Genomic DNA, 24,525 nt, shown 5'->3' with positions numbered 1-24,525 from the left:
GGATTCAGAATGGGTAATTGAAGAAGAGGAAAGGGGGAGGGAGGAAAATTATTACTGGAATTTAGAGAAATTGATGCTCGTGCCATCAGGTTGAAGTTTACCTAGAAGTGAGGTGTTGCTCCTCCAACCTGAGAGTAGCATTGTTGTGTTGGAAGAGGAGGCCATGAACCAACATGGCACAATGTGAGCGGAGATTGGAGTTAAACTAGTTGACCACAGGAAAATACTGCTTTTTGCTGATGGAGTGAAGATACTGGACAAAGTGATCCCCCAATCTATGTCAGTTTTCACCAATGTCAAGGAGGCCGGAAACAGTAGATGACCCCTACAAATTCACAGGTGAAGTGTTACCTCACGTGGAAAGACTTGGGGCCTGAGTGGAGGTGAGGTTGATGGGCAGGATTGTATTCATCTTGGAGGGGAACAAGTAAGGGGTAGTGTTTCTGTGCATCTGAGTTGGAGTGCATTGAAATTGTATAGAAAATTGTCAAATGAAACTGTTACATTGGTGACTCAATCTTTACTCTTGTATGCTAGGTCCGGATCGGGGAAAAGAGCAAGGTTAGAAAAAACTTCCAATTTAAAAGTAAAAGTTATAATTGTCATGAAAAAGGGAAGGAAGTGGAACTGGAATATGGACATTCTTGAAATAGTAATAATGACTCAAATACAATGGATTCTGCTAATTGGGACAAATCAGGACCAATATATTTTGGCCCAATTAAGTGGCTGCACCAATTAGCCAAAAGTTCATGGAAATAGTTAAAAAGGTATTAAAAAAAGCAAACTACCATATAACTAAGTAATAAATTATGTATTTAAGAGAAATGCAGAACAAATTAGAACATTATCAATACTGCTACAATATTTGTTCCTAATAGTTAATGATAGAGGAATTCATTCAGGTGTGCTGCCATGTTCTTTTGGTTGACTATAAATGAACAAAATCAGCCCAAATAATAATCTGCTTTCATTAGGTGTTTTTGACGATTGCATACTCCATCTTCATTTCATTGTAACATTCAAGTGATTGTCAATACCTTGAAATTATCTGTAGTTCCTAACTTGTTGAAGTTGCGAAATCATTTCATTTTTATTTCTGGTTGTTTTTGGCATCTCCAAGCCTGAATGCTTGAAACCGCAGTGAGCAAAGCAGTTCTGAATTGTCTTGCTGCTTATTTCTCGCCAACTATCAGTGTCAAAAATCACTGCATCTTGAACACAAGCACATGCAGCTGATGCTGTTTAAAGTCTGTTTGCTCTAAGTATGGTGTACTGTCTAATGGCCACACAGGGGCATGTGACTGACACTAGTTAGAAACTGTTCAGCAACAGTCTCCTGTCCCAGTTAAACGGCACAGTGTCCCAAGTAAACAAAGGGAATCCAGGTTATTTTCTCTATTAGATTCTGTTCTTTAAGAGTTGTCCCAAAAAAGTAGCTGCCCAATTAACCAGAATCCATTGTATTTATTTTTTGACACCATCTCTGTCTATTGTTTGGGAATAGGTATTTCCACTAATGAAGTAAGTTGAAACAATGTGTAAAATGCAGGATCTCCATTGCATTTATACCTTTTGAAGGATCTATGCTGTTGGTATTAAGCTATGAATGAATAATGGAGGAGTTGAGAATCAGTAGCACCAGTATGGGGGGGCGGGGTGGGGAACAGAGATATCCTAGTATTGACTAGATTACATATTTATTATTTACCTAAACTTTTTGAGTTCAATACTGAAGTATTGAAAGTAAAGGCAGAAACCTAATTCCTATACCACTACGTTCCTGGGAAGTTGCCTACTTTGGTCAAGGGTGTGTGAAGTTCACCAAATCAGCAAGTGAGTACAGTGATATTATGAAATCATCATTGGAATAAAGCACCCTTTCAGAAGTACTTGGAACAGTTTCTGCAGCACCATTCATTACAATGACATCCACCGTTTCATGGATAAGGGCAACACATCTATCTGAGCATCACTTCTCGCGGGGGGCAGGAGGGAAATTCAATGACTCAAATATATCTACTGCGGATTTGAATCTGAGGTGTATATCCCTAATAAAAAGCTCAACAATGTATTGACAAATTTAAAGTTTTTCATTCATGTTACAGAGCTCCACATCATTTAGAATTGAAACTACACTTGGACTAAGATGTTAACTGTCCTGTGCTATCACCAGTGAGATCATCTGTTGATCTGCCACCTGTCTTCAGGAGTTTCGGCCCACTTATGATCAAGACTCCCTCGAGGTGGTGGGCCAGCAGTGCTAAAGCACAATTTCCCACTGGTGAGCTTAAAAATTTGGCATCTGCCTCTATCAGAGTTGTTGGTCGCCTCCATCCAACAGTCTACTCTTCAGGTGTCTATGCAACCACTGAAGGGTTTGCAAAAGATGGATATACTGTCCGACTATCTGCCCCTCTGGACATACTTGGTTCACACCCATGATGATCCTGTCTCTGCTGCCTCAGCTACAGCCCTGCTGGTTGACTTGATCTCTCTTCTAATGAAGCCAAGGTCACGCAGCCATTTCTGGAAAGTGAACGCAATAAAGCCACGGCAACCTACTTCGAATGGATAGCATGAGACCTTCTACCCTCTGTCTCTGCACTCTGATCTTAATTCTACATACTTGGTTAACTTGTGCTCATGGGCTTCATCGATGTTGTCTTCCCAGGGGACTGTGAGTTCACCAATAACCACTTCTCTACTGGTGTCAGACCATACGATTATATCTGGACGCAATGTGGTGAAAGCTATTTGCTCCGGGAAACTGCCTTTCCCGTCCAGGTCAGCCTTGACTCGCCAATCATTGGCTGAAGAAAGTATGTTTGATTGTGGGCTTGTGCTGTACACCCTTGACTTGGAGCCGCCTTTCACAGATGATATGATATGTTCTGTGCAGCATGGGGCATGAGATAAGTTGTGCTACAGTACTCTCTGCTCGTCCGCTTCTGTTACAACTTTGAGAACATTGTTATGTCTCCAAGTGTACATGCTGGAAAGATTGGCTCTGCATGCACTCAAAATATGTTGAAGTGTTCCCTTCTCGCCACAAGCAGCACACCTGTCTGTCTTATCTTCATACCAGGTGCTGAGGTTGGCACGTGTTGGGATCAGGTCGTACACTGCTCTGCATAGAAAAGAAATGCAGAGCAGTTCCATCTGCCACAGAACATTCCAAGATAGATGTTGTTGTTCAACACCTTCCCACCAGGTCCAAACCCCTTGTTTGGCCAGACCAACTGTTTTAGCTAACCGCTTCTCTTCTACCTCTTGTATTTCTTGCATTACAAGCTCACGGCACTCCATACCTGTAGAAGATGACCACCACTTGTGGGTTGTCCATCCAAGTCCCTGGCAGCCTAGCTGGGTAGCCCCAACCGTCTCCTTGTGCTTCAATCTAGAGTCTGCCTCATCAACTGCTACACGGGCTGACCACTTCCTGCCTGATCTCACATCTGGCTGGGTGTTCTTGATGATAGGGTCTTTTGAGTCTCGAAGCATCAAGAATGATCTTACCTTGGCTACCTTGACCTCTTCAAACAAGGAATTGCACTGGGATGGTAAGCTTTGTCTGGCTACTATGGATTGCAACATTGGTGAGGCTGCTCGGTACTCTAAGCTACTTCTTCACATACTTGTTGATCTTCCGTTTCATTGCCTCAACATAGGACATTGCCACTTCATAGACAGTTAGCGGTCACATTATCCGTGGCATCAGTCCGTACTGCAAGCAGCACAACTTCAACTTGCCAGGCAAGCCACACTTGTCAACAGACATCAGACCTCTGCTGATCTGTTCTCCTGTCTCTTGAACCCTCTTGGTGTCTCTCAGCTCCTCTGTGTACCATCGCCCAAGGCTCTTAACTGATTGGTCCCGAATGGATGGAATCTGCTCTCCACAAAGGGTGAAATGAAAGTTAACCAGCTTTCCTTTCCTAAGAACAAGGCTCCTTGACTTCTTGGACTTGAACTTCATTCTTCCCCAATCCATTAGCTCCTCGAGTCTAGATAGTACACTTTCCTCTGCCTCCGTGCTAGGACCCAAAAGGGTGAGATCATCCATGAACGCTCGTATTGGTGTTAACTCCCCTCTGCCATCAAGTGCAACACCTGGTCCCACTGATTCTGCAGCCCTCACAATGACCTCCACGGCTAACATACAAAAAGGATGGGGGAAATCACACATCCCATTGGGATTCCAACATCCAAGCTCTGCCACCTAGTTGTAAACTGCTGAGTGGAAAACCTCATCTGGAAATCGTTGTGGTACTGTATAACAAAGTTCCTCACCTTCGCAGGAATCCATAGGAATTCCATTGCAAACTCAATCAGGGCATGGGGAACAGAACCATACGCAGTTGCAAGATCAAGCCAAACTACAGCCAGATTCCTTCTCAACCTTTTCGACTCCTGGATGGTGTGCCATATCATACTAGTATGCTCAAGGCATCCTGGGAAGCCTGGTATCCTGCCTTCTGCACAGATGTATTTACCGATCCATTCTCTATCACAAATGAAGATATTCTTTCTGCGAGAATGTCAAACATAATCTTCCCCTCTACATTCAGGAGTGAAATTGGTTGGAACTGATTCAATGTAGTAGAGTTCTCTTCCTTCGGGATGTATACTCTTTCAGCCTCACTCCATGACAAAGGAACAACACCTTGTCTCCACACCACCTTTAATAATCTCCACAATTATTTCCTCAGCTCTTCACACTTCTTGAACACCTTATACAGCACTCCATTAGGTCCTGGCACCGAACCTGACCTTGCCTTTCTGATGAACCGTTTGACTTGGGCTATTTTGGGTTCTGACAGATCGAACTTCACTCCTGGCTTGGTAGGCTTCACAAGCCCTGAAATGTCAAGCAAAGGAGCCTCCCGCTGTTCGTCAGAGTAAGTGCTTGCCAGGTGATCTTCAAGTTCTTGTTGAGAGATGTTAAGCTGCCTGCTCTTACTTTGTTCAGACAATTTCTTTGTGAACTGGTGAGGGTTCTCAAAGAATGACTTTCTTGCCTTCTCTCTCTTATTTCTCTTTTTACATTGTGACTGTGCACGACGGAGTGATGCTAACTTTAATCGAAAATGCTCTTGGAGATCAGCAAGCCCTGGCTTGTCACCCTCACTTGCTACCTTCTGCCTCTGTCTCAGCGATCTAAGCTCTCTCCTCAACCTACTAATCTCCTTCTAGTGCCTGCTTGGTGTCTGAGTAGGCTTTGCTTTCTTCAACTCAACCAAACCAAACCGGTACTTTCCAACATCGTAAATCTTTTCGCCCATCACTTCCAATTTTCTCTTTGATGTTCCCATGAGAGTGTCCTCCAGCATCATACTGATATCCTCATCAAACACACACCAAGCCTTCTCATCTGCCATTTGCTGGCCACTTTACCTTCCTCTTCTTCTCTACCTGCTCACCACCGCCATCATGCGAAGGATCTACCTGGGTACTCTGGTCTGAAACCTGACCTGGGTTATCTCTTGTCTGACCTGGAGTATGATGACTCTCCAGAGCGAATTGCTGTGGCTTGTGAATTAGTGGTTGAAAAGACCACATCATCTTTGCTTGGTGAAGTAATTTCATTTTCATCCACTGAGATAGAATAGCATTTCAACTTTGCTTGGTGGACTCATAAACCTTTAATGCTGGAAAATACACTCTCACACCAACACATTGGACACTCAGACCCTCTCGATTGTAGTTGTTCCCTGTAATTAACTGTATCCAAACGATTGGGTCCATCATTCGCCCTACCTCTCGGAGGACCCTGAGGGTATGTTTATAAAATTTAAATGAATTTCCTTTGAAAGTTGACTTTGAACACCATTATCTCAAATTTTTCATGAGGTAAGTTGATCTGTTGTTTCTGTTTGTCTAATCAGCTTCATATTTATTTAATTATCACATGTACATCAAAACATGTAGTGAGGTGTGTCATTTGCACTCACGACCAACAGAGGATGTGCTGGGGGTGGTCTGCATTTAAGGCGCCAACATAGCGTGCCAATAGTGCTCGATAGAACAACACAGAACACAACAAGACAGGCCACAACAAGCAATAAAACAATAGTAAAACAAACCTTTTTCCTCCCTCCCACTCACCTACACACAAAGACTGCCTTCTAATCCCAGGACAGGCCTCAGAGCCTCCAATCACCAGGCTGTGGTCGTTGTGCTTCGACTTCTGGACTTCTGATCAACCCCTGGACCAACTGATGACAGGACTCCAAACTCTTGTGCTCTTGTGCCTCCTGCTCTCATGGGCATCCAGTCCCAGAACCCAGCAACCTGAGACAGCCTGACATCGTTAATGTCTTTTGTCACCCACTTGCCGCCGAGCGAGGAATGGAGTTGGAGACCCTGCGTGTCCTTTGTTCAAGCATGGTGCAGAGGCCTGGACTCCATGCTGAAGAAATCTAATATATTATAAATGTCTGTGGAATCTGGTAACAGTATATGATATTTTGAAGCCCATTGGTATCACCTGTCTCATTCAAAGTCAACAGAATCCTAATAATTTACCTCCAAAATATTGATTTCTAGGTGACTTTGCCTTCAGAATTTGCTGCTGTTTCTTACTTGTGGATGGAATGGAAGTTAAGATGTAGGCAAAATTTTATTCTGCCATTGGCTGAACAGTTTTACATGGAAGAAATTTGCATGGCAAGACTTATTCTAACCTCTGTGTGATTATGTCTGGTGGCTAGATTGATAAATTAACTACTTAAAGCCAGAGCTGATTCTTGATTGCTGGACTTCTTAGTCATCACCACTTGTCCCAATAATTTCTTCTGGACAGAGCTGACAGGTTTTCAATCAATGGAGAATTGACCTTGTATTTACTGGCTCTTGCCTGTGAGTCACTCCTACAGATTCTGCTTCTTCGTCTTTGTGGGTTGCTGCAAAGTAATCCAGCCATTCATCACTCTTGATTACCATTTGAAAGAGCATTTTTGCAGCTCCTTTAACTTGTTCAAAGATTCAAAGTACACTTATTATCAAAGTATGTATGCAGTATACAACCCTGAGATTGTCTTCCCACAGACAGCTACGAAACAAAGAAAACCATGGAACCTGTTCAAAAAACAAAACATCAACCCCCCCCCCCCCAAACAGGCACAAAAGAGCTAATTGCACAAATGGCAAAATAAAAGAGCAAAAACACAGAATATAAAATACCAACCCAAAAAGTAATCGAAAGAGTTCAGGCATATTCAGTTCAGCTAAATATAGCATTGTGTCTTTCGTTATCTGCAGGCCACCCTGATTGAAATCACACAAAATAGCAGCAAAAATAAAGGAGCGAGCAGAAACACATCATAAAGTGAACTACAGAGTCCAACCCACACACCACATCGATTAAACCTTGCCCAAGACTCAGTACTCCAGCACCATCCCCTGGCAACGTTGACTGAGAGGGAGAAAGAGACCACTGAAATGCAAGGACCTTTCTCTGGGAGCAGTGAGAGCGAGGGAGATTGTGTCACATGTAGACTCCTTCCTTCAGCAGCAGTGAGCAAGAGGCTGGTAGAGTGTGCTGAACGCCTGCTCACCTTCCGCATTCGCCTTGATGACTTCAATCTTTCTTTAATCAGTGAGGTCGGCGAGGATTGTAGTTGATTACGGGCTTGCACCCGTCTCTAGGCGTCTTGGCCTCAAGGCCGCACGCTTCGCTCGAAGTGTTATGGAACACCCTCGGAGATAGCAAAGCGCCAGATTGCTCAATCAGCCTGAAAACACCACCAAAATGTAGATCACCGGCTCCTGCAGTAGCAGAACCACATTTGAAAGAAAAGGAAGATGTGAAAGAAATTAAAGAGAGAGTAGAAGGTGGGTATCTCAGTATGATTAACTTCAGTTGCAGGAGCAAGGATATTATCTGCCTCTATCCACTTCAACGGTTTTAATCATTGCCAATATCCTATTTTTTTTCCTGCTTTAACAGCCTGGTATTATTGATTTTCTTTTTTGTGTTGATTTTTTTTTTAGAAGCCACAAGTTCTGAAGGCATTTCAGAGACAGCACTTAGGCTAAGAGGGCCTGGTTGTTTCAAATATCTTTTGACCAAGGTTCTGCCAAGCTTTTCTGGATCAATTTTTCCAATCATAGAACATAGAAAATCTACAGCACAATACAGGTCCTTCGGCCTGCAGTGTTTTGCTGACCATATAACCTGCTCTCGAAGCTGTCTAGAATATCCCTAGTGCATAGCCCTCTATTTTTCTATCCTTACTCTTTGGCAGTATAATGCAATCGGTTACCTGTGCGGTTGCATAGCTAAGCATTGTTGTCTTGACCGGAAAGTTTTTGCTCATCCTGACTGATTGAATTCAACTTCAGGACCAGTATACAATTCCTCGAAATGATTTATGGCATTCACCAATATGCCTTGAATTTTGAAGGCATTCAGTGCCTTGCTCCCTGAATATAGACTGATCTGCCAAAATTAGCAGAACTCACTCACAAGCATCCTAATAGGAGGTGGAATTATAGGGTTGGGTGCCTACATCATTTATCCTATCTGGAGATGTCACAGCTTGCCTGAGACCACAGTTGCCCGTTCCATCTCAGAAATCAGCCTTCCCTGCATCCTATCGGTCTAATGCTACATGAAAGACATCCCCCCCCCACCCCGAATCCTGGACATTCTCTCTTCTTTCCCTCCCCCATCAGGCAGAACATACGAAAGTTGGGAATGTACCACCAGACTGAGCAGCTTTCATTCTGTTGTTATCAGACTCTTAAAAGGAACTCGTACAATAAAGCTGAACTCCTGATTTCTCGGTCTCCCTTATCATGGCCTTTGCACTTCATTTGTCCACCTACACTGCACTTTCACTGTAGCTGTGAAACTATATTCCTCATTCTGTTTTGATTTCTTTTTGTGCAACCTTGATGTACTTGTGCTTGGTCTGATTTGGCTGAATGGCATGCAAACAGGCTTTTCCTTGTATATCGGTACAAGTATTACCAGTAGCTAAGCCCACAGGCGATCTCAGATATTCATTCTTGCCAACAAAAAATTCACTTCCAGCTTCATCACGGTCAAAACCCTACATAAAATGTGCACACCCAACTTACGAAGCCCGTACTTTTTTCCGGGCCGTTCTATGCCACTCAACTGAAAATAGTTCTACCTTTTGTAAAGCTGTTAATGCTTTAAGATGTAGAGCTGAAGCTCCATCTCCTTGCGTCAGTAGACATAAAAGGTTTCAGATAATATGTAGTGTTACAGCACTGCCTAACTTCAACCTGAACATTCACTTGCTTTATGGAACATTGCTTTATAATCTGCTGTGAGCAGCACTTTGGAGTGAAACTATAAAATCATTGATGAAACAATAAAATCATTGATTTGAATCTGTGATTTTCATTTTGCAGTAAGATGTTCCTATAAAGGATCCAATTTAAATATTGGGTCCTGAATGTTTTGCACAATGCCAGATCCATCAACCAGCACAGAGTTGGGAGTGAATTTTCTGCTGTATGCACTTGGAGGTATTTTTTCATATTTCCTCACTGCATAAGGACGTACATTGAGTATATGCTGAATGCCAGCCATCAGTCCTGTTTCATCACTCTTGCCCTTTAACCTACAGTATTTTCTCACCAATTAACTCTCCTCTGGTTCTCCTGCTTTCAAGTTGGGACGAGGAATAACTTACAGTAGCAGATGACCCACCAGTCAGATATTTTCGATATGGATGGAAACAGCAGCACTCAAGGGAAATGCATGTAGTCACAGGTAGAATGTGCAAACATCCACATTGAACTCAGGTCACTATAATTTGGTGTAACACTGCAATTTGAGAAATTGTAGATTGTAAAATAAAATTGAAAATTTTTTCTCTGATCCTCTACACAGTGAATATATATCAAACCTAGGTACACATCAAAAATGTACAAAAATGCTGTGTTCTGTTTGTAATTTTGTTTACATTGTGTTTGACTGATATATTAATTCTGTCTATTTTTGTGTCCCTCTGTAAAATCTTTCCCTTTGCTTGGGTAGACAAGATGGGTTTGGCTGCTTTGCTACTTAAATTTATGAATTAACATTGGAATAAGGAATGGAACAAGTAGCCATTTCTCTGACTGCTTACTTGTGCATGCAACTGACATTGTGTATAAAATTTTACAAAAGCAAAATGCAGGGGGTGTTGGGCATCTCAGTAAATATTGAAGATAATGGAAAGTTGGTTGAATAAGCTGGAGTAATAATTCTGGTTTATCATCTCAATACAAAGTAAGGAATAAAAGGGTCGTCAGTCCTCAATGACAGAAAGAAGGAAATGCAAGGAGTCCTGCAAGGAATACAGAAATTCACGACTAATATCCAATATATGTATACTACCAGACTTCAAATATTTAACACTTGCTTAATGTTTTTATTTTGATCTGTTTTACAGAAGTATCAACAACAATAAATGATAGAGCAACACACAAAAAATACTGGAGGGACGCAGCAGGCCAGGCAGCATCTATGGAAAAGAACATAGTCGACGTTTCAGGCTGAGACCCTTCAGCAGGATGTTGCCTGCTGAGTTCCTCCAGCATTTTGTGTGTGTTGCTTGAATTTCCAGCATCTGCAGATTTTCTCTTGTTAATGAATTATAGAGGTTCCGTCAGAATGAATTGATAATGCACAATATCCCTTCATATGAAACATTAACTGTCAGCCCACAAATTCTGGCCTTAACTTTGGCAAGTGAAAAGAGATGAAGGCCTCTGGTTTACTTGCTTCAGGGGCTTCTCTCATGCTGTCCCACTTGGCTGAAATTCCTACAGTTCTCTGTACTTGTATGTTTCTCTCAGATCTCCCATCCTCTCATCAAATTCATTTTGTCCATTCTTGTTTTACCATGTGTTGTTCACTCGTCACTCTTACACCTCCACCTGTTGTGTATCCTTGCTTCAAAAATCCTTTTGTTGCCCCTCTTGAGGTGGGGGGGGGCAGCGAAACGAAATACTCATTGTGTCTCTGTCCTTGTAAGCTAGTATCCTATTTCCAACAACCTTGCCTTTCAGTTTTGAGTGGCCTCATAATATCCGAAGCATGCTGATGCTTCCACAGTTCTCTTTGAATTGTTCAGGTTATGTTTGTCTACCACGTATGGGGAAACAACTCGTGCAAGTAATACTAATTACATATCATGTTCTCAAATAGTCCTTAATCTTACTTGAAGTTAACCCACCATCCCCTTGTGTCTCTCCTCTGTCATTTGAGTGTGAGCTGTTGCCCTCTTCTGGTCCCCACCATTGTCTCTGTACTTGTATGTTTCTGTTGTTTTTGTCAGATCTCCCATCCTTCTCTCAACAAGCACAGTTATTCCACTCTTGTTTCACCAGTTCTGCTCTCATCAAACTGTTGACCACTAACTTCATCATCCTTTCTGTCTTTTGTCTCCTTCCTTTTGAATGGTCCTGGCCTGTAACGTTGACTTTTTTTCCCCCTCTTCATAGATGCTGCCTTTTCTTGCTGAGTTCTGGAAGTATTTCGCATGTTTTACTCAAGATTTACAGCACCTGCAGAATCTCTTGGGTTTCTATTTTGATTCTTTTCTGTTGAGTCAGAATCAAAGAGTTGACTAATTGTTTTTTTTCCTAGATTCACACTGGAGTCCAAGGATCTTTCTCAGCCTCTTATTTTTGTTTATGCTCAACCCCTTCTTCTGAGAACAAGACAGGTTTCATCTGTAGACTACCCCTCAACTACCACCATCTGTATTCCATCGGAGGAAGTTAATAAATTTCCTCCTACGAAATACAGGGAAGACCACTGTCACTGCCTACACATCTGTTGCAAATTCGAATCTCTAGTCACCAATTTGATCCTTTTTCTCGGCACCCATCTTGAAGACTGCCTGGGCAATCTTGGTGCTCAGTTTGATTTCAAGTGCATTTTAATCTCCAGTTTCCTCATCAGAAAACTGCCGACATCAGATTCAAACCATAATCTCATTGGAAAGTTTCACATTTATTTTCAAATTCCTTTGCCAATTACATGTCCATTTATCATGTATTATTCTATTTGTTGTTTTCCTTTGTATTCTACATTGAATTATGAAGATTTTTGTTTAATTCCAAATTCCGTAGATACTGATTGTGAGTCTCAATATTGCTTGTGGGATTTCAATTGCCTTTCTGTCATTTAGGATTGATGTTTATTCCTAATTTCCTACACTGCCTGTTTCTCCCAAAATCTGGGCATTATTTTATATTTGAATACATGCTCAGAGGGTGGCATTCTACTAGAAATGGGTGATGTGGCATCCAAACTAGTGGTGCATTATATTTTGTGGGTGATCATGCATAAACTGTGGTATTTTTAGTCATGATACAAATATGTTACTATTCCACAGTGCTGCCTCCTTGCTGATCCTAACCTACGCTTCTCCTCAACATGCTAGATCTGTGTCTGTCAGAACGCTGGTATTACATTATAACATACCTGTTCATATCAGGAGCACACATACATAATGACAAAGATGTGGCCACTGCTGAAGTACACCTGGATCTGGAGCAGGATGTGGTCTTGCACATGGGCACAGACTGTGCCTCATATGTTCCCTGCATATCCTGGCCCTGGCCCTGGCCCTGGCCTGGGGTTCAGCAATGGCAGGACTGTGAGGCATGGCCTCACATGAGCTGCAGTGATGGCAAGTGGACCCATGCTGCGGGTTGTATGTTGTGCACCATGTACCTAAACTTATACTGTCATCTCTAATTCCATTTGCTTTCAATTTTGTTTAAAACAAACATGCAGTATCTTACTATGTTGATTCTAGAAATTTTTAGAGATTATATTCCTCGATTCACTTGTTCACCATGTTTAAAACCTTAAAGAAAAAAATCAAAATTCTTAAGTTATGAGCTTCCCACAACAATTCTTTGCTTATTTTCTGTCATTTGCATGTTGTTCAAGTATTCATCTCAATAGCTTCCACAGTTAATGTTAAATAAACTGGCCCGCTTCCTCCTCCACCCTTCTGAATTAAGAATTGCATCAGTCATTTTCAAATTCAAAAGTGCAATTCCTGAATCTGCGGAGTTTTGGAAAATTGTGACAAATATATTTGTAATTCTTTTCTCTATTTTAATATCTGTGTGTGCTAATCCCTGTAATGATAACTCACTTACCAGTCGTTATGTTTCCTGATAACTGGATCAGCTCTAAAAGGGTCATGTAATGTAGAAGGTCCTGCAATTAGGCATGTCAATGATATAGTGTCCTCATTGGCTGAATGAATACAAACAAGGGTGTGTTCAGCAAGCCCTCCAGTTGCATTTGATGACCTGATGGATTTTGCTAAAACTTTTAGATTTCTAGTATTTTGTAATCAAAGATATTTTTTTCTCTAGGCCAAAAATACTCTTTATCTGACCTGTGTTCTTCAAATCAGGCATCAGAGTACTTGTATCAGTTACAAGATCAGATGTTTAAGATTTGTTTGTTTAAAAAAGGTATTTCTTAAGTTTGCAATACAATTCTTGTTAAATTTTACCAGACATCAGTATATGTGTGTGAGCCAATTTGAGGGAAGGATAGTTTTGTCCAGCAACATTTTTAAATGAATACAAAGAAAAACAAAAGTTATTTTTGGATTGATAGCTGAGGAGCACCAGTATTCTAAGTTTTGTTTTGGCCTCTTAAGAGTTTGCCTTCAAATAATATTTGGAGAAAGGAGCTTGCACAAGACTAATTTGTTTCAAGAAATGGTGTGAGCTTTGTTTCACGCCGTCTGTTGCATGTTTGGTATCAAAAGTGCTGACAATTCATCATATGAAAATAATGTTAAGTTTTTTGAATTACTTCCATAGCCCTAAAAAATTGAGATGAGAGCTGTTGACACAAAGAGCGGTTTACTAGAATTGTGGTCGTCCAAGTCATCATTTATAGTTAAATAATTTTGATCAATGCCATTTTTCCTTGTGACATTGAAATGACACAGTTAATAGAGATTGATGTAGTTTAAATTTCTGTATGACATGGATATCTTTTGATTGCTAACCTGAAAATATATTTCTGGATATGTATTGATTTGTACAGATTAAAATTAACTAATCAACAGGTGCCTTTGCATAAGTTTCTGATTTGGGTTGCATATTTTTGAAAATGGTTCACTTTCAAGAGTGCAGATGAATAGTAAAGAAATTAATCCTCATTTGTTGATGTGTTATTTCATGATCTTCCATCATCTTATGTTTTGGTTAAATGCATTCTGGCATTGAGATATAATACTGCATTGCTAATGTTTTCATAGACCATGGGTAACTTCGACTGAAGCACATGTTTGGACTAGTTGTTTATTTATATATTTGTTCCAAGGAATAAACTAATCTTTTTGTTTAAACATTTTATATTGCTGATTTGGTATTTTAGCTAATTTTTGTTTTTCTGTTTCCTGTCTCCAGTTATCCAGAAAATGGAATAGTGACAATGTGTGCGGAAAATGTTCGGCCAAGAGCAAGGACTATTTTGAAATGGAATGAGCTTCGAATAGGACAAGTTGTGATGGTGAATTACAATTTAGAATTACCAGAGGAACGTGGTTTCTGGTTTGACGCAGAAATTACCACTTTGAAGGAGACATCAAGGACAAATAAAGAAATCTTTGTTAAAATTCTTTTGGGGTAAGCATTCATTGGCATCCAGTGCAGAATGTTTACATGTGCAGTGAATGTGGATGCAAAACGTTGGTGCTTTCATAAGTCTGCTAAGTTATATCAAGGATATCATGTATGTGAGTACAATAAAGTTTTTTATTCATTAAGAATATGACAATATAGTAAAAAATCGCTTTTCTGCTTTAATTCTGGGGTAACCTACTGTTTAGTTTGTGAAAGAAAAATTGTGACCTGTTTTTAAAATTAAAAGTTATTCACCCTAATTTGGTGAGGTTATTACTGATCCAGCAGTAACAGGTATAACATTACCGAGAGTAATGATTATTAAAAGATCTGTTCAATGTACAAGGTATTGTTTCAGTTTATACTTAACATTGTGATTGATGATTCATTTGATTTCAGCAGCTATGGACAATGAACCATTGTTTATTACAGATTCAACCAACTATCTGTTTGCAGATGTACATGACATATTTATTGAAACTGGACAAAATAGGTCTTAATTAATTGATGAAGCATGTTGAGATATTTGCTAAGAAGAATTTGAGGAAAGTGTGGTTAAAACTAAGAAGAATTACCTCCAACTCATTGTTTTTTTAATATGTCACGTGCAAGTTGAATTAAATGATCTGCGTAATAAATGATCAACTCCATTTGCAGGTTAACACTTGATATGCAACATCTGACTGGTTACAAAGACTAGTTCAATTTTTAACCAATAACAGAAAGCAAAATTCTGTGGGAGCTGGAAATTTGAAATTGAAACATGTCCAAAATACAGGTAGTTTCAGGTTGCATAAGGGTTCTGTTCCAGGAAACTGTAAACCGATTATAGTAACCCATGTTATATTGGTTTATGTACCTACTGCCCGTTACGCTGCTGGCACCTAGGGCAGCAATGAAGGTCCTCCATCTCTGGTGGTATTCAGGACTTCCTTCATCATGTCAGTAGCTTCCTCTCGATTTTTCACTACTGTTAGTCATGCAAGTCTCGGGTGGAGACTCAGGATTGCCATCGCACTCAGCTGCAGAAGGATTCTTCCTTGCTGTTTCTATAACAATTTTGTTTGATCAGTCAGGGTTGTTAGCACTGAGTTGATCCCCCGAACCTGGAGGACTGTGGATCATTTTAAGTCTGGTCTCTGCCCTTTGACCTGTTTGGCATGGGTGACCCCACCAAGAGCCAAAGCATAAAACCCTGATTTCAGCCGACATAGCTCTCCGGATCATTGAGGCACACAAACCTCCAAACCAATTGTGGTCCTCTTGGAGGATTAGTTTACATATACTTGGTTTAATTCCTTCATCCAATAATCACCCTAATGCTCCCCATAATTAAACTAATGGAATATATGCTGTATCCAGTTGTTATTGAATACAATGAAACATTAATATTATTATCAAATTACTGGTTTGAAAAATACTTCAGAGTTGTAAGGAAGAATGTGTGTGAAGTCAGTTTTCCATAAGTAGACAAGATTCATACCAGGGAGCCATGTAGTTTTAGTTAATGTTGAGTCTGGAAATCTGTAATAAATATATTTTAAATTTGATACTGTTTTCTATTTACAAGGCACAGTGTAGGCGATTAAGGAAATTCAGTGATAGTGGAACAAAAAGTTCCAAGAATATCCCACAGGAAGCTTTGTGTCAATTTTATGGATTGTACAGAGATGCTTTGTGAAGAAGCTTCCCATTTTAGAGGTGGTTTCTGCAGTGTGGATTAGACCTCACTGAGGGTAGTGAATTGATCGTATTAATTTTAATGAAAGACAAGGAAATTTGCTGTTTCTCTTTGGGAAGTGAGTTTTGCACCATGAACCATTAAGAAGGGAGGTGGTAAAAGAACATTTGTTGCAACTCCTGTGGTTGCCAAGGATAACAAGAGGGCAGTGTGGCTGAGTGTCTTAAACTGTATGTTTGTTCATAATATTAGGGTAACAGGAAGATGTGATAGAAGCACGTGCATGTGAGTTTAGTCTTTGAACATGGAGACTGATGAGGTCAAGATCATGACTCAGGAAGTCCTATTTGTGATGCTGGGAAGGAAATTTGTAATGTTCTGGAGTTTGTTAGCCTCCATGGAGAATCCTGGGAAGCGCCTGATGGCAGGTCAAAGGAACGAGTGGCCAATTGGTGTATTATTTGGCACTTGTATTGGAATCCATGAGTAATTAATAACAGTTTTCTGCAAGTTCTTTTGTTGCTTGATTTTTGTTACAGTCTTCCTTGGGATTAACAAAGGCACTAGGTCTGATGTTTGATTCCAAAATACAAATCACTTATTATAAATAGTGACCACCATTCCATCAAGTAACTTTTCCAATCTTACTCATCCCCAATGATGTGAAGTTACGTTGTCAGTACTTCTGCAGGGATATTTAAGCAGTTCCACTTATAATACTTTATTTGGAGTGCACACACAGTTGTAAAAGCGCAAACATTTCAACATGTAATACATTAAAAATTATGGTAACCAATCCATTGAATCGTCTGGAAGTGATGTGTAAATCAGAAGTAACACCTGGTAATCATGCAAAGCCATTTGTTTTAGCCTAGTTTTGAGACAACCTTAATAAGGGTAAATTCTGACAAAACACATAAAAATACTCAGCAGGTCAGGTGGCATCTGTGGAAAGAGAAACATTTTTACCTTTTAAGGTTGAGGCCTGTGATGAAGTTTCCAGCATTAGCTCTTTTTTATTTTAGATTTCTGTCAGCTGTGTTTTCAATTACAGGTAATCCCTCTATTTTTAGAAGCTGGGTTGTATCTGACGAGCATATGCAGCATAGTTTTAATTTTATTTTCTGTGGCATAATGCAAATAAAAGCTTGATGCAAGACTGATGTGAATTGTTTTGCAGCTGGTTTTATCAGGTGTTAATGTGAATATTATTGCAGATGGGCACCATTTATAGCATACAAGCTTGATGATAGTTCTTCAAATCTGAAGTTACATCTTCTGCATAAAATGGGCTATAGTCCTCATTTTTGGAACCACCTCATCTTTTTAACTGCACTGCTAACTTAATCTTAACTTTATAAAACTTAAATATGATGTCTTTACTTTAAAAAAAAATCACAAGGTAACTAAATTACATAGTTCTATTGAACTAAAAAATGCATATTTTTCTCTAAAAGTAGAACAGTTTATGAATTTGGTACATTTTTCTGTGCTGAGCTTATTTTACCCCACAAAGGCAATGAGATACCGTTGTGCATAGTTTCCATTCTGTATAAATGTTCCACATTAGCAGAAGGTCAGTGGAAGAAATGTCAGAATTCAGTTTGACACATACGTGGCCATGTATGTTTAAGGAAAGTAGATCAACTGACTGAATCGTTGGTTAAACTATGCCAATAACTGTGGTGTAATTGAGATTTAGGCTCAAATGTAAATTTGATGCGTAGACATTTTTTTGCATTATTTTGACTTTAAGGCTAATTGGTGTTTTCTTTATTTATTTGTTTTGTAATCTGACAATTTGATGGACAAGTAGAAAGATGGTGTTTTGTCCAGTGAATGAAAACTAGAAATAGTGTAAAGGAGGAAAGAGGGCATTGGCCTTTCAACCCAAGCAACATACAGTGTTGCATTCATGAGAGTAAATTCAAGTGGTTTTCAAATCTATCCAAATGGTGCGTATTTGGATTCCATGTCCTTGTTTCTTTTGTGTTCTTGTGCTGTCTTCCTGTGGAAGGTAAGGATGGCTTGGGGGAAGAAGATGGAGTAATCAAAGATCATTTAATTGACACATACATTTTAAATTATTTCTGCCTTACTTTGCCATTTTTTTTGTTGCCTTAAGGTGCATGCTTTCTTTTAAAGTAATTTTTGCAATGTAGTATTTCTGAACACTATTATTCGTGCAGTTTACATTTTTTCCCTTGTACCTGGATTGAAAGCCTGCTAATAATGGCATAAAACAATGACAACAGGTTTATCTTCCACTCCAAAAATAGTGCTGTAACTTTTCAACAGGCCCCTTCCCTGCACTGAGCCAAGTGCGTTTGTTACAAGTGCCAGAGTGTCACATTCTTGATGTTTTGCCTAAATGTTTCATGGCGACATAGATCATTTTGAGAGATGTTGTTCTGTGTGGTTTTGTGGTCCCCCTTCAGTTGGAAAGGTAGCAAATGTCTGAGTCTCTCTGGCTGTAAAAAAAATGTGTTTCTTTCTCAAGTATGTTTGCAATTCACTATCGATTCTTTCTCTTCAGAAACAAAGTTTTTTTTTGATTAATTTGGAGAGGCTGGCTTGTCAATGATATTAAGATGAGTACCTTGTATAGTCTGTTCATAATTGATGACTGTCAGAATAAGCATTTTTGCGTATTAAACCATTTGCAACTTGTGAGGAGAGGAGAAGATGGCAGTGCGACGCAGCGCACGCGGCCACTCCGAAATGATATCGTATTTGTAAGTAGGTACCGTGCACAATCCTGATTTGATGGAGACAGACGTGAGAAGCACGGAGGAACACCTGGAGAAACTTCTGAAATGCCTGCTTCACTGCCACTGCTGCTGTTTGATCGAGAATCTCCAGAGGGGAAGGCCCCAAATCCTCGACTTTGCCTATTGCTTGTTGCCGGGGCTGGGGTCGAAGCGCTCGGCAGAGGTGGTGCTCGGTGTTGGAGGGCTGGTCGGAGGCTCGAAGTTTTCGGACGGACTCGGGTCGGCTGTGGTCGGGTGCTTCCAGGGTGCTGCATCGGCAAGTTTGCAGCGCTGGAAGCTCACGGCAGGAAAAGAGTTTCTCTTCCTTCTACCGTTTGCGTGAGATGATGGGACTTTCGAGAGACTTTGAGACTTTTTTTTACCGTGCCCATGGTCTGTTCTTTATCAAATTACGGTATTGATTTGCACTGTTGTAACTATATGTTATGATTATGTGGTTTTTGTCAGTTTTTTTTTGTCTTGGTTTGTCTTGTGTTTCTGTGATATCATTCTGGAGGAACATTGTATCATTTCTTAATGCATGCATTACTAAATGACAATAAAAGAGGACTACGTGTCCGCATAATCTAATAATCTAAAATGAGGGCAGTTTTACTTTAAAGAGATTTTATTTTTGTTGGGGGGGGGAACAGTTCACTCATTTTTATCACAATCTGCTCGGCAAAAGGGAACCTATTTGTTAAAATGGAAGGCCCCATTATTATTTCCTAATTTCTCACATGATCTGATTTTACAGCTGTTAAATATAAAACATTTTAAATAAATTTAAAAGTGGAATATGGTGAAAGATTATCTTAAGAGAATAGAAATAAATAAAAATGCAATTGTTAGTAATAGGAAATTTAAAAAAAATGTTAAAGGCATAATGCCCTCAATAGGTGGAGCATACTCCGTGGAAAGAGAAACCATTCCGATCAGAATTGAAACATAGCAAGTGCTGGAAATCTGGAGCAATACGCAGAAATCCTGCAGGTAGCATCCTTGAAGGAAATGGGCGTCAGTGTTTCAGGTCAACAGCTCAGCAGGTCAGAATTGAAATGAATTAGAAAAACCCAGCGAGGTACACATGAACTACTCTGAAACAAGTTACTTTTTTTTATGTATGGTTATTTAGAATTCTGCTGTGCCTTCTGTTGAATTAAATTTTAGATGGCCAATAAAGTTGGTTGTTTTTGGCTAGAAGAGTTTCTATCTGAAGTTAAGGTTCATGGCATTAAAAGACTGCAGCAGAAGCTGTATTCAGCACAGTTATAGAGTCGTAACACCTATATATGGTGGAAGCAGGCCTTCAGTTTAACTCAACCATACCAGCCAAGTTGCCGACCTGAGCAGGTCTGGTTTCCCTGCATTTGATTTCTAAACTTTTTCTATCCACATACAATTCTGAATGTCCTTTAAACATAAATATACCTGCCTCTATCACTTGCTGTGGCAACACAGAGGTGCATACACCTTCCACCCTCGACATAGAAAAGGGTGCCTCTTGTTTGGTCCTCTTTAAATCTTTCTCCTCTCATCCTAAACCTAAATTCTGCACAAGCTGATGAAACTCGGTGGAATTGGAAAATGGTGGAAATGTGAATCAGGCAGCATCTGTGGAGGAAGAAACTCAGTTTGTCTTTCAGTCTGAAGAGGGAACCAGAGATAAATGGATTTTGAGTAGCTGCTAAGCAAAGGAAGCAAGGACAGACCTGGGATGAGGTGGAGGGTAGGAGCAATTGAATAATGCAAGGGGTGAGAATGGAGAAGGTGTACTCCAGAAAGGAGGTTATCCAGTGCCTGTTTCAAAAAAGCTTGAATCTGTAATGTAACTAGCAATGGAGTATGGATGTGTTAGTTACCATGTTCTAGTTAGAGTCTTGGAGTAATTGATGGAAACAGGCCCCTTGGCCCAACCTGTCCATACTGACCACGGTGCTCACCAATTTCTCAACCACTTCCTTTGTCACTTAAGTGGAACATTTATATGATCTATGGAGAACGGAATGCCTATAAACAGGAATCAAGCATGATTTTCCATTGAATTGCACACTTTGAGCTAGTTGTACTGGTGACTCATCCTATTAGCAATTTTTCCAATGTCATGGATGCATTTAGGTGCTAAGAGAGTGGATTATTAGCCTAGCAACCTTTCCCACCACCCTGTTGAGTTTGTGAGTTTCGTTGTGCTTGCAGTGAGTACTGTTTGCAACTGACAGTGTGTGGTTGAGCTGAGATGCTGGAGCACTTCTATTTCAATCCGGTCTGTACAACTCTTCAGATATAGCTATCTGAGTTTGTGTTTTCATCATTATTTCTGAATTCTAGTTCATGAATGGCTTCACCTATCACCTGCTAGCTTGTACTCCTTCCCCTCCCCCACCTTCTGATTCTGGCATCTTTTCCCCTTCCTTTGCAGTCCTGATGAAGAGTTTTGACTGAAGTGTTGACTGTTTAATCATTTCCACAGATACTTCCTGACCCTCTGAGTTCCTCCAGCATTTTGTGCTTGTTGCTTGGATTTCCAGCATCTGCAGATGTCTTCATGTTTGAGTTCCTCCAGCATTTTGTGTGTGTTGCTCATCATTGTGGTCCTTGGTTTTACCTGCAAATGTGCATTTACATTGCTAGATGTGAATAGGATTGGGCTTGATGATGATTCCTAAGGGAAAGACCTATCCTTGGTTGTATTATTGAGCCTTGTACGGCCTGTCAGTGCTGCTAGTTTGGAGTTCTGCAGATCTGTCTGCTCTGTACAAAAGTGTGCAAAAAATATTAGAGGGGTGTGTGTGTGTGTGTGTGTATGTATGTATGTATTTATTTTGTCTAAGACTTGCACAGTATTGTATTTGTCAACATGGAATGGAGAGTGAGTTTGTAAATCTGGCAGGAGCATGGGTGGTTGGGAATGGTGAGGGTGGAGTGCTGTGGAAGGAGTATGGGGCAGGTGGCAGAGTGCTAGGGGCGGGGAGTAGCATGGGTGCAGACATGTCAGGCAAGGTCACTTGATTCCAAACATTTGGTTTATTGATCATTACAGAATGTCTCTGGTACTACCCAGCCCCTCCTCTGTCCCTTTTCCTTTTCCCAACCATGATTCCCCTCTCTCTGTTCCCTTCCTACTCTCAGTCCACAATAGAGGCCCAAATGAGAATCAGGTTTATCATCACTCACGTCATGAAATTCATTTTTCTTTGCGGCTGCTGTACAGTGCAATATATAAAATTGTGGAAGTCTTAAGCACTTCAGCTATATCTATGTGCCTAAGACTTTTGCACAATACTGTACATTGGATTGGCATATTTGTCATAGATGACTAATCGAGCTTTGAACTTTAATTGGTGAGTAAGTTACCATGGAGCAGTGTCAAATCAAACAGCCTATTGTCCGTGCCTGTTTCTCCTGTTCTCAGGAAATTTATAACCAGTTGATAACTTTCAAATGTGAACTTCAAAGAAAAAAATACTTGCTGGCTAAAAGGAATTCCAAGCTGGTGAAACTGTAAATCTTACAACTTATGTAGATATTTCATACTCAAATCACAATCAGTGTCTGGCTGCGCACTATGCCTGAGTAATTGGTAATTCTGCCATATAAGTTGTGGAGTTCTGTTAGTGGTTTATTTCTATGTAATTCGGTTTAGATGATTAAAAAAACGATTGTTTTGACGCATAGCTTTCAAGTAAAAAAAAATTTCTGACTTGAAGCCAATGTTCATTCAATTACCAAATGGAAGTTTGATTTCTTTGTAATGGTCGCCTTAATCTATTCAACCTGAATCATGTATCAGCTTTATGAGTACATAATCTGAGTTAAAAGGGATTTGCTGATAGAGACAGTCATACTGTGAGGTTGACTCATCCTCCAGACTATCCGTGACAGGCTAGAGATATCCTTTCATTTGTTGACACAGTTTTATTTCACAACTTGGTTTGAACTTGGTATAGGGGCCAAAGAAAATCCTTCTGGTACATATACAGGAGTTCTGAAACACCAGCAAAAATCATATGAAGAAACATAAATATTCCTCAAGGTCTGTATTTCTGAGATCACTGAGTGTGAACCTGCATAACTATTTAGAATAGGGACAGATGGTTTTCCTTACAAGACCATAATACTGCGTCTCTACTCTTGCTAGGAATGTTTCTGTGATAAACACCCAGTAGTTACTTTTTAAAATCTGCCTTTCAAGTCCTTGACCTACAAGATTTTTCTTTTTAAGTTAAGAATGTACATTACTTTATTCCTTGGGGGTTCCAGCAACTCTGTTATACAGTAAAGGCAGTTTTGTTTGATTTCTGCAGTAAAGATGAAAACAGTGTGACTAATAACTCATCTCTAAATCTGCGTTGTTTTGGATATTTCAGTGCTTTCATATGTTACAGATATGAACACATTTACTTTTCAAGCTGCTTTGGTATCTTTAAGCATTCTAAATATTTCTCAAATGTTTGCTTGTTTTCCCATCTACTAGACCAACCCTGGTGTAACATTATTCTTGTCTTGAATGTCTTCTTTCTTGGTGTCGATCTCCAAAACAATATTTATAGATGTAACGCAAGGTGAAGACCTCGGCAAAGTTATCACTAAAGAGGAATTGAGGGGCAAGCTAATGAGGCTAAAGGTAGACTGGTCCCCTGGTCCTGATAGGATGCAAGCCAGGGTACTGAAAGAGTTCTTTGCGGATATATGTAATGGTGGCAGTGGATAGAGTGAACAGGTGGTTGTTGCATACTTGGTGATGCCGAAAAGACCAATCCATAACATACTGATGCATGGAGTTGGGGATAATGTCTTAGTATGGATAGAGGATTGGTTAACCAATAGAAGTCAGAAAGCTGGGATAAGGGGGTGTTTCTCTGGTTGGCAGTCAGTGATGAAGTGGAGTGTGGCAAGGTGTTGGTGCTAATGCCCATAACTGTTCACAATGTATATTAATGATTTTGAAGAAGGATCTTGAGTTTAGTTGTCTAGGCTTGCTGATGACGCTAAGTGGAGTGGAGAAACAAATTGCACAGAGGATGTGGAGTATCTGTAGAGAGATATAGACAGGTTAAGTGAGTGGGCAAGGTCTGGCAGATGTAGTACAATGTTGGTAAATGTGAAATTTGGAAGGACAAGTTTAAGGTCAGATTATTATTTAAATTTGTGCAGAGGGACTTAGGGGTCTTGTGCCTGAATCACAAAAGTTGGTTTGCAGGTGTAACAGGTTATCAAGAAGGCAAGTGGAAGGCTGGCCATCATTGCTAGAGGGAGGTTATGCTGCAACTGGTCATGCTGTATCTGCTGTACTGCATGCATCTCTGGTCTCCTTGTTTGAGGAGACAGTGCAGAGGAGGTTCACCAGGTCGATTCTGGAGATGGAAGAGTTAACTAAGAGTTGTCTTGGGCTATATTTGCTGGAATTCAGAAGAATGAGAGGGGATCTTATAGAAACATATATAATTTTGAACGGGA

The 24,525-nt window shown here is 40.1% G+C and overlaps 1 protein-coding gene across 1 annotated transcript in view; it reads left to right on the top strand.

The window, feature by feature from the left end:
• The window catches only part of LOC134347076 (E3 ubiquitin-protein ligase UHRF1-like), a 142,637-nt gene that overhangs the window by 80,775 nt on the left and 37,337 nt on the right, over nt 1-24,525 (top strand). The window contains exon 4 of the mRNA XM_063049183.1: nt 14,422-14,640. Within this exon, the coding sequence (XP_062905253.1) occupies nt 14,422-14,640 (219 nt within the window). The remainder of the gene's footprint in view (nt 1-14,421; nt 14,641-24,525) is intronic.

This window comes from Mobula hypostoma, chromosome 5, assembly GCF_963921235.1.
Source record: "Mobula hypostoma chromosome 5, sMobHyp1.1, whole genome shotgun sequence".
Taxonomy (NCBI): Eukaryota; Metazoa; Chordata; class Chondrichthyes; order Myliobatiformes; family Myliobatidae; genus Mobula; species Mobula hypostoma.
This window is presented reverse-complemented; position numbering and strand designations above follow the sequence as displayed.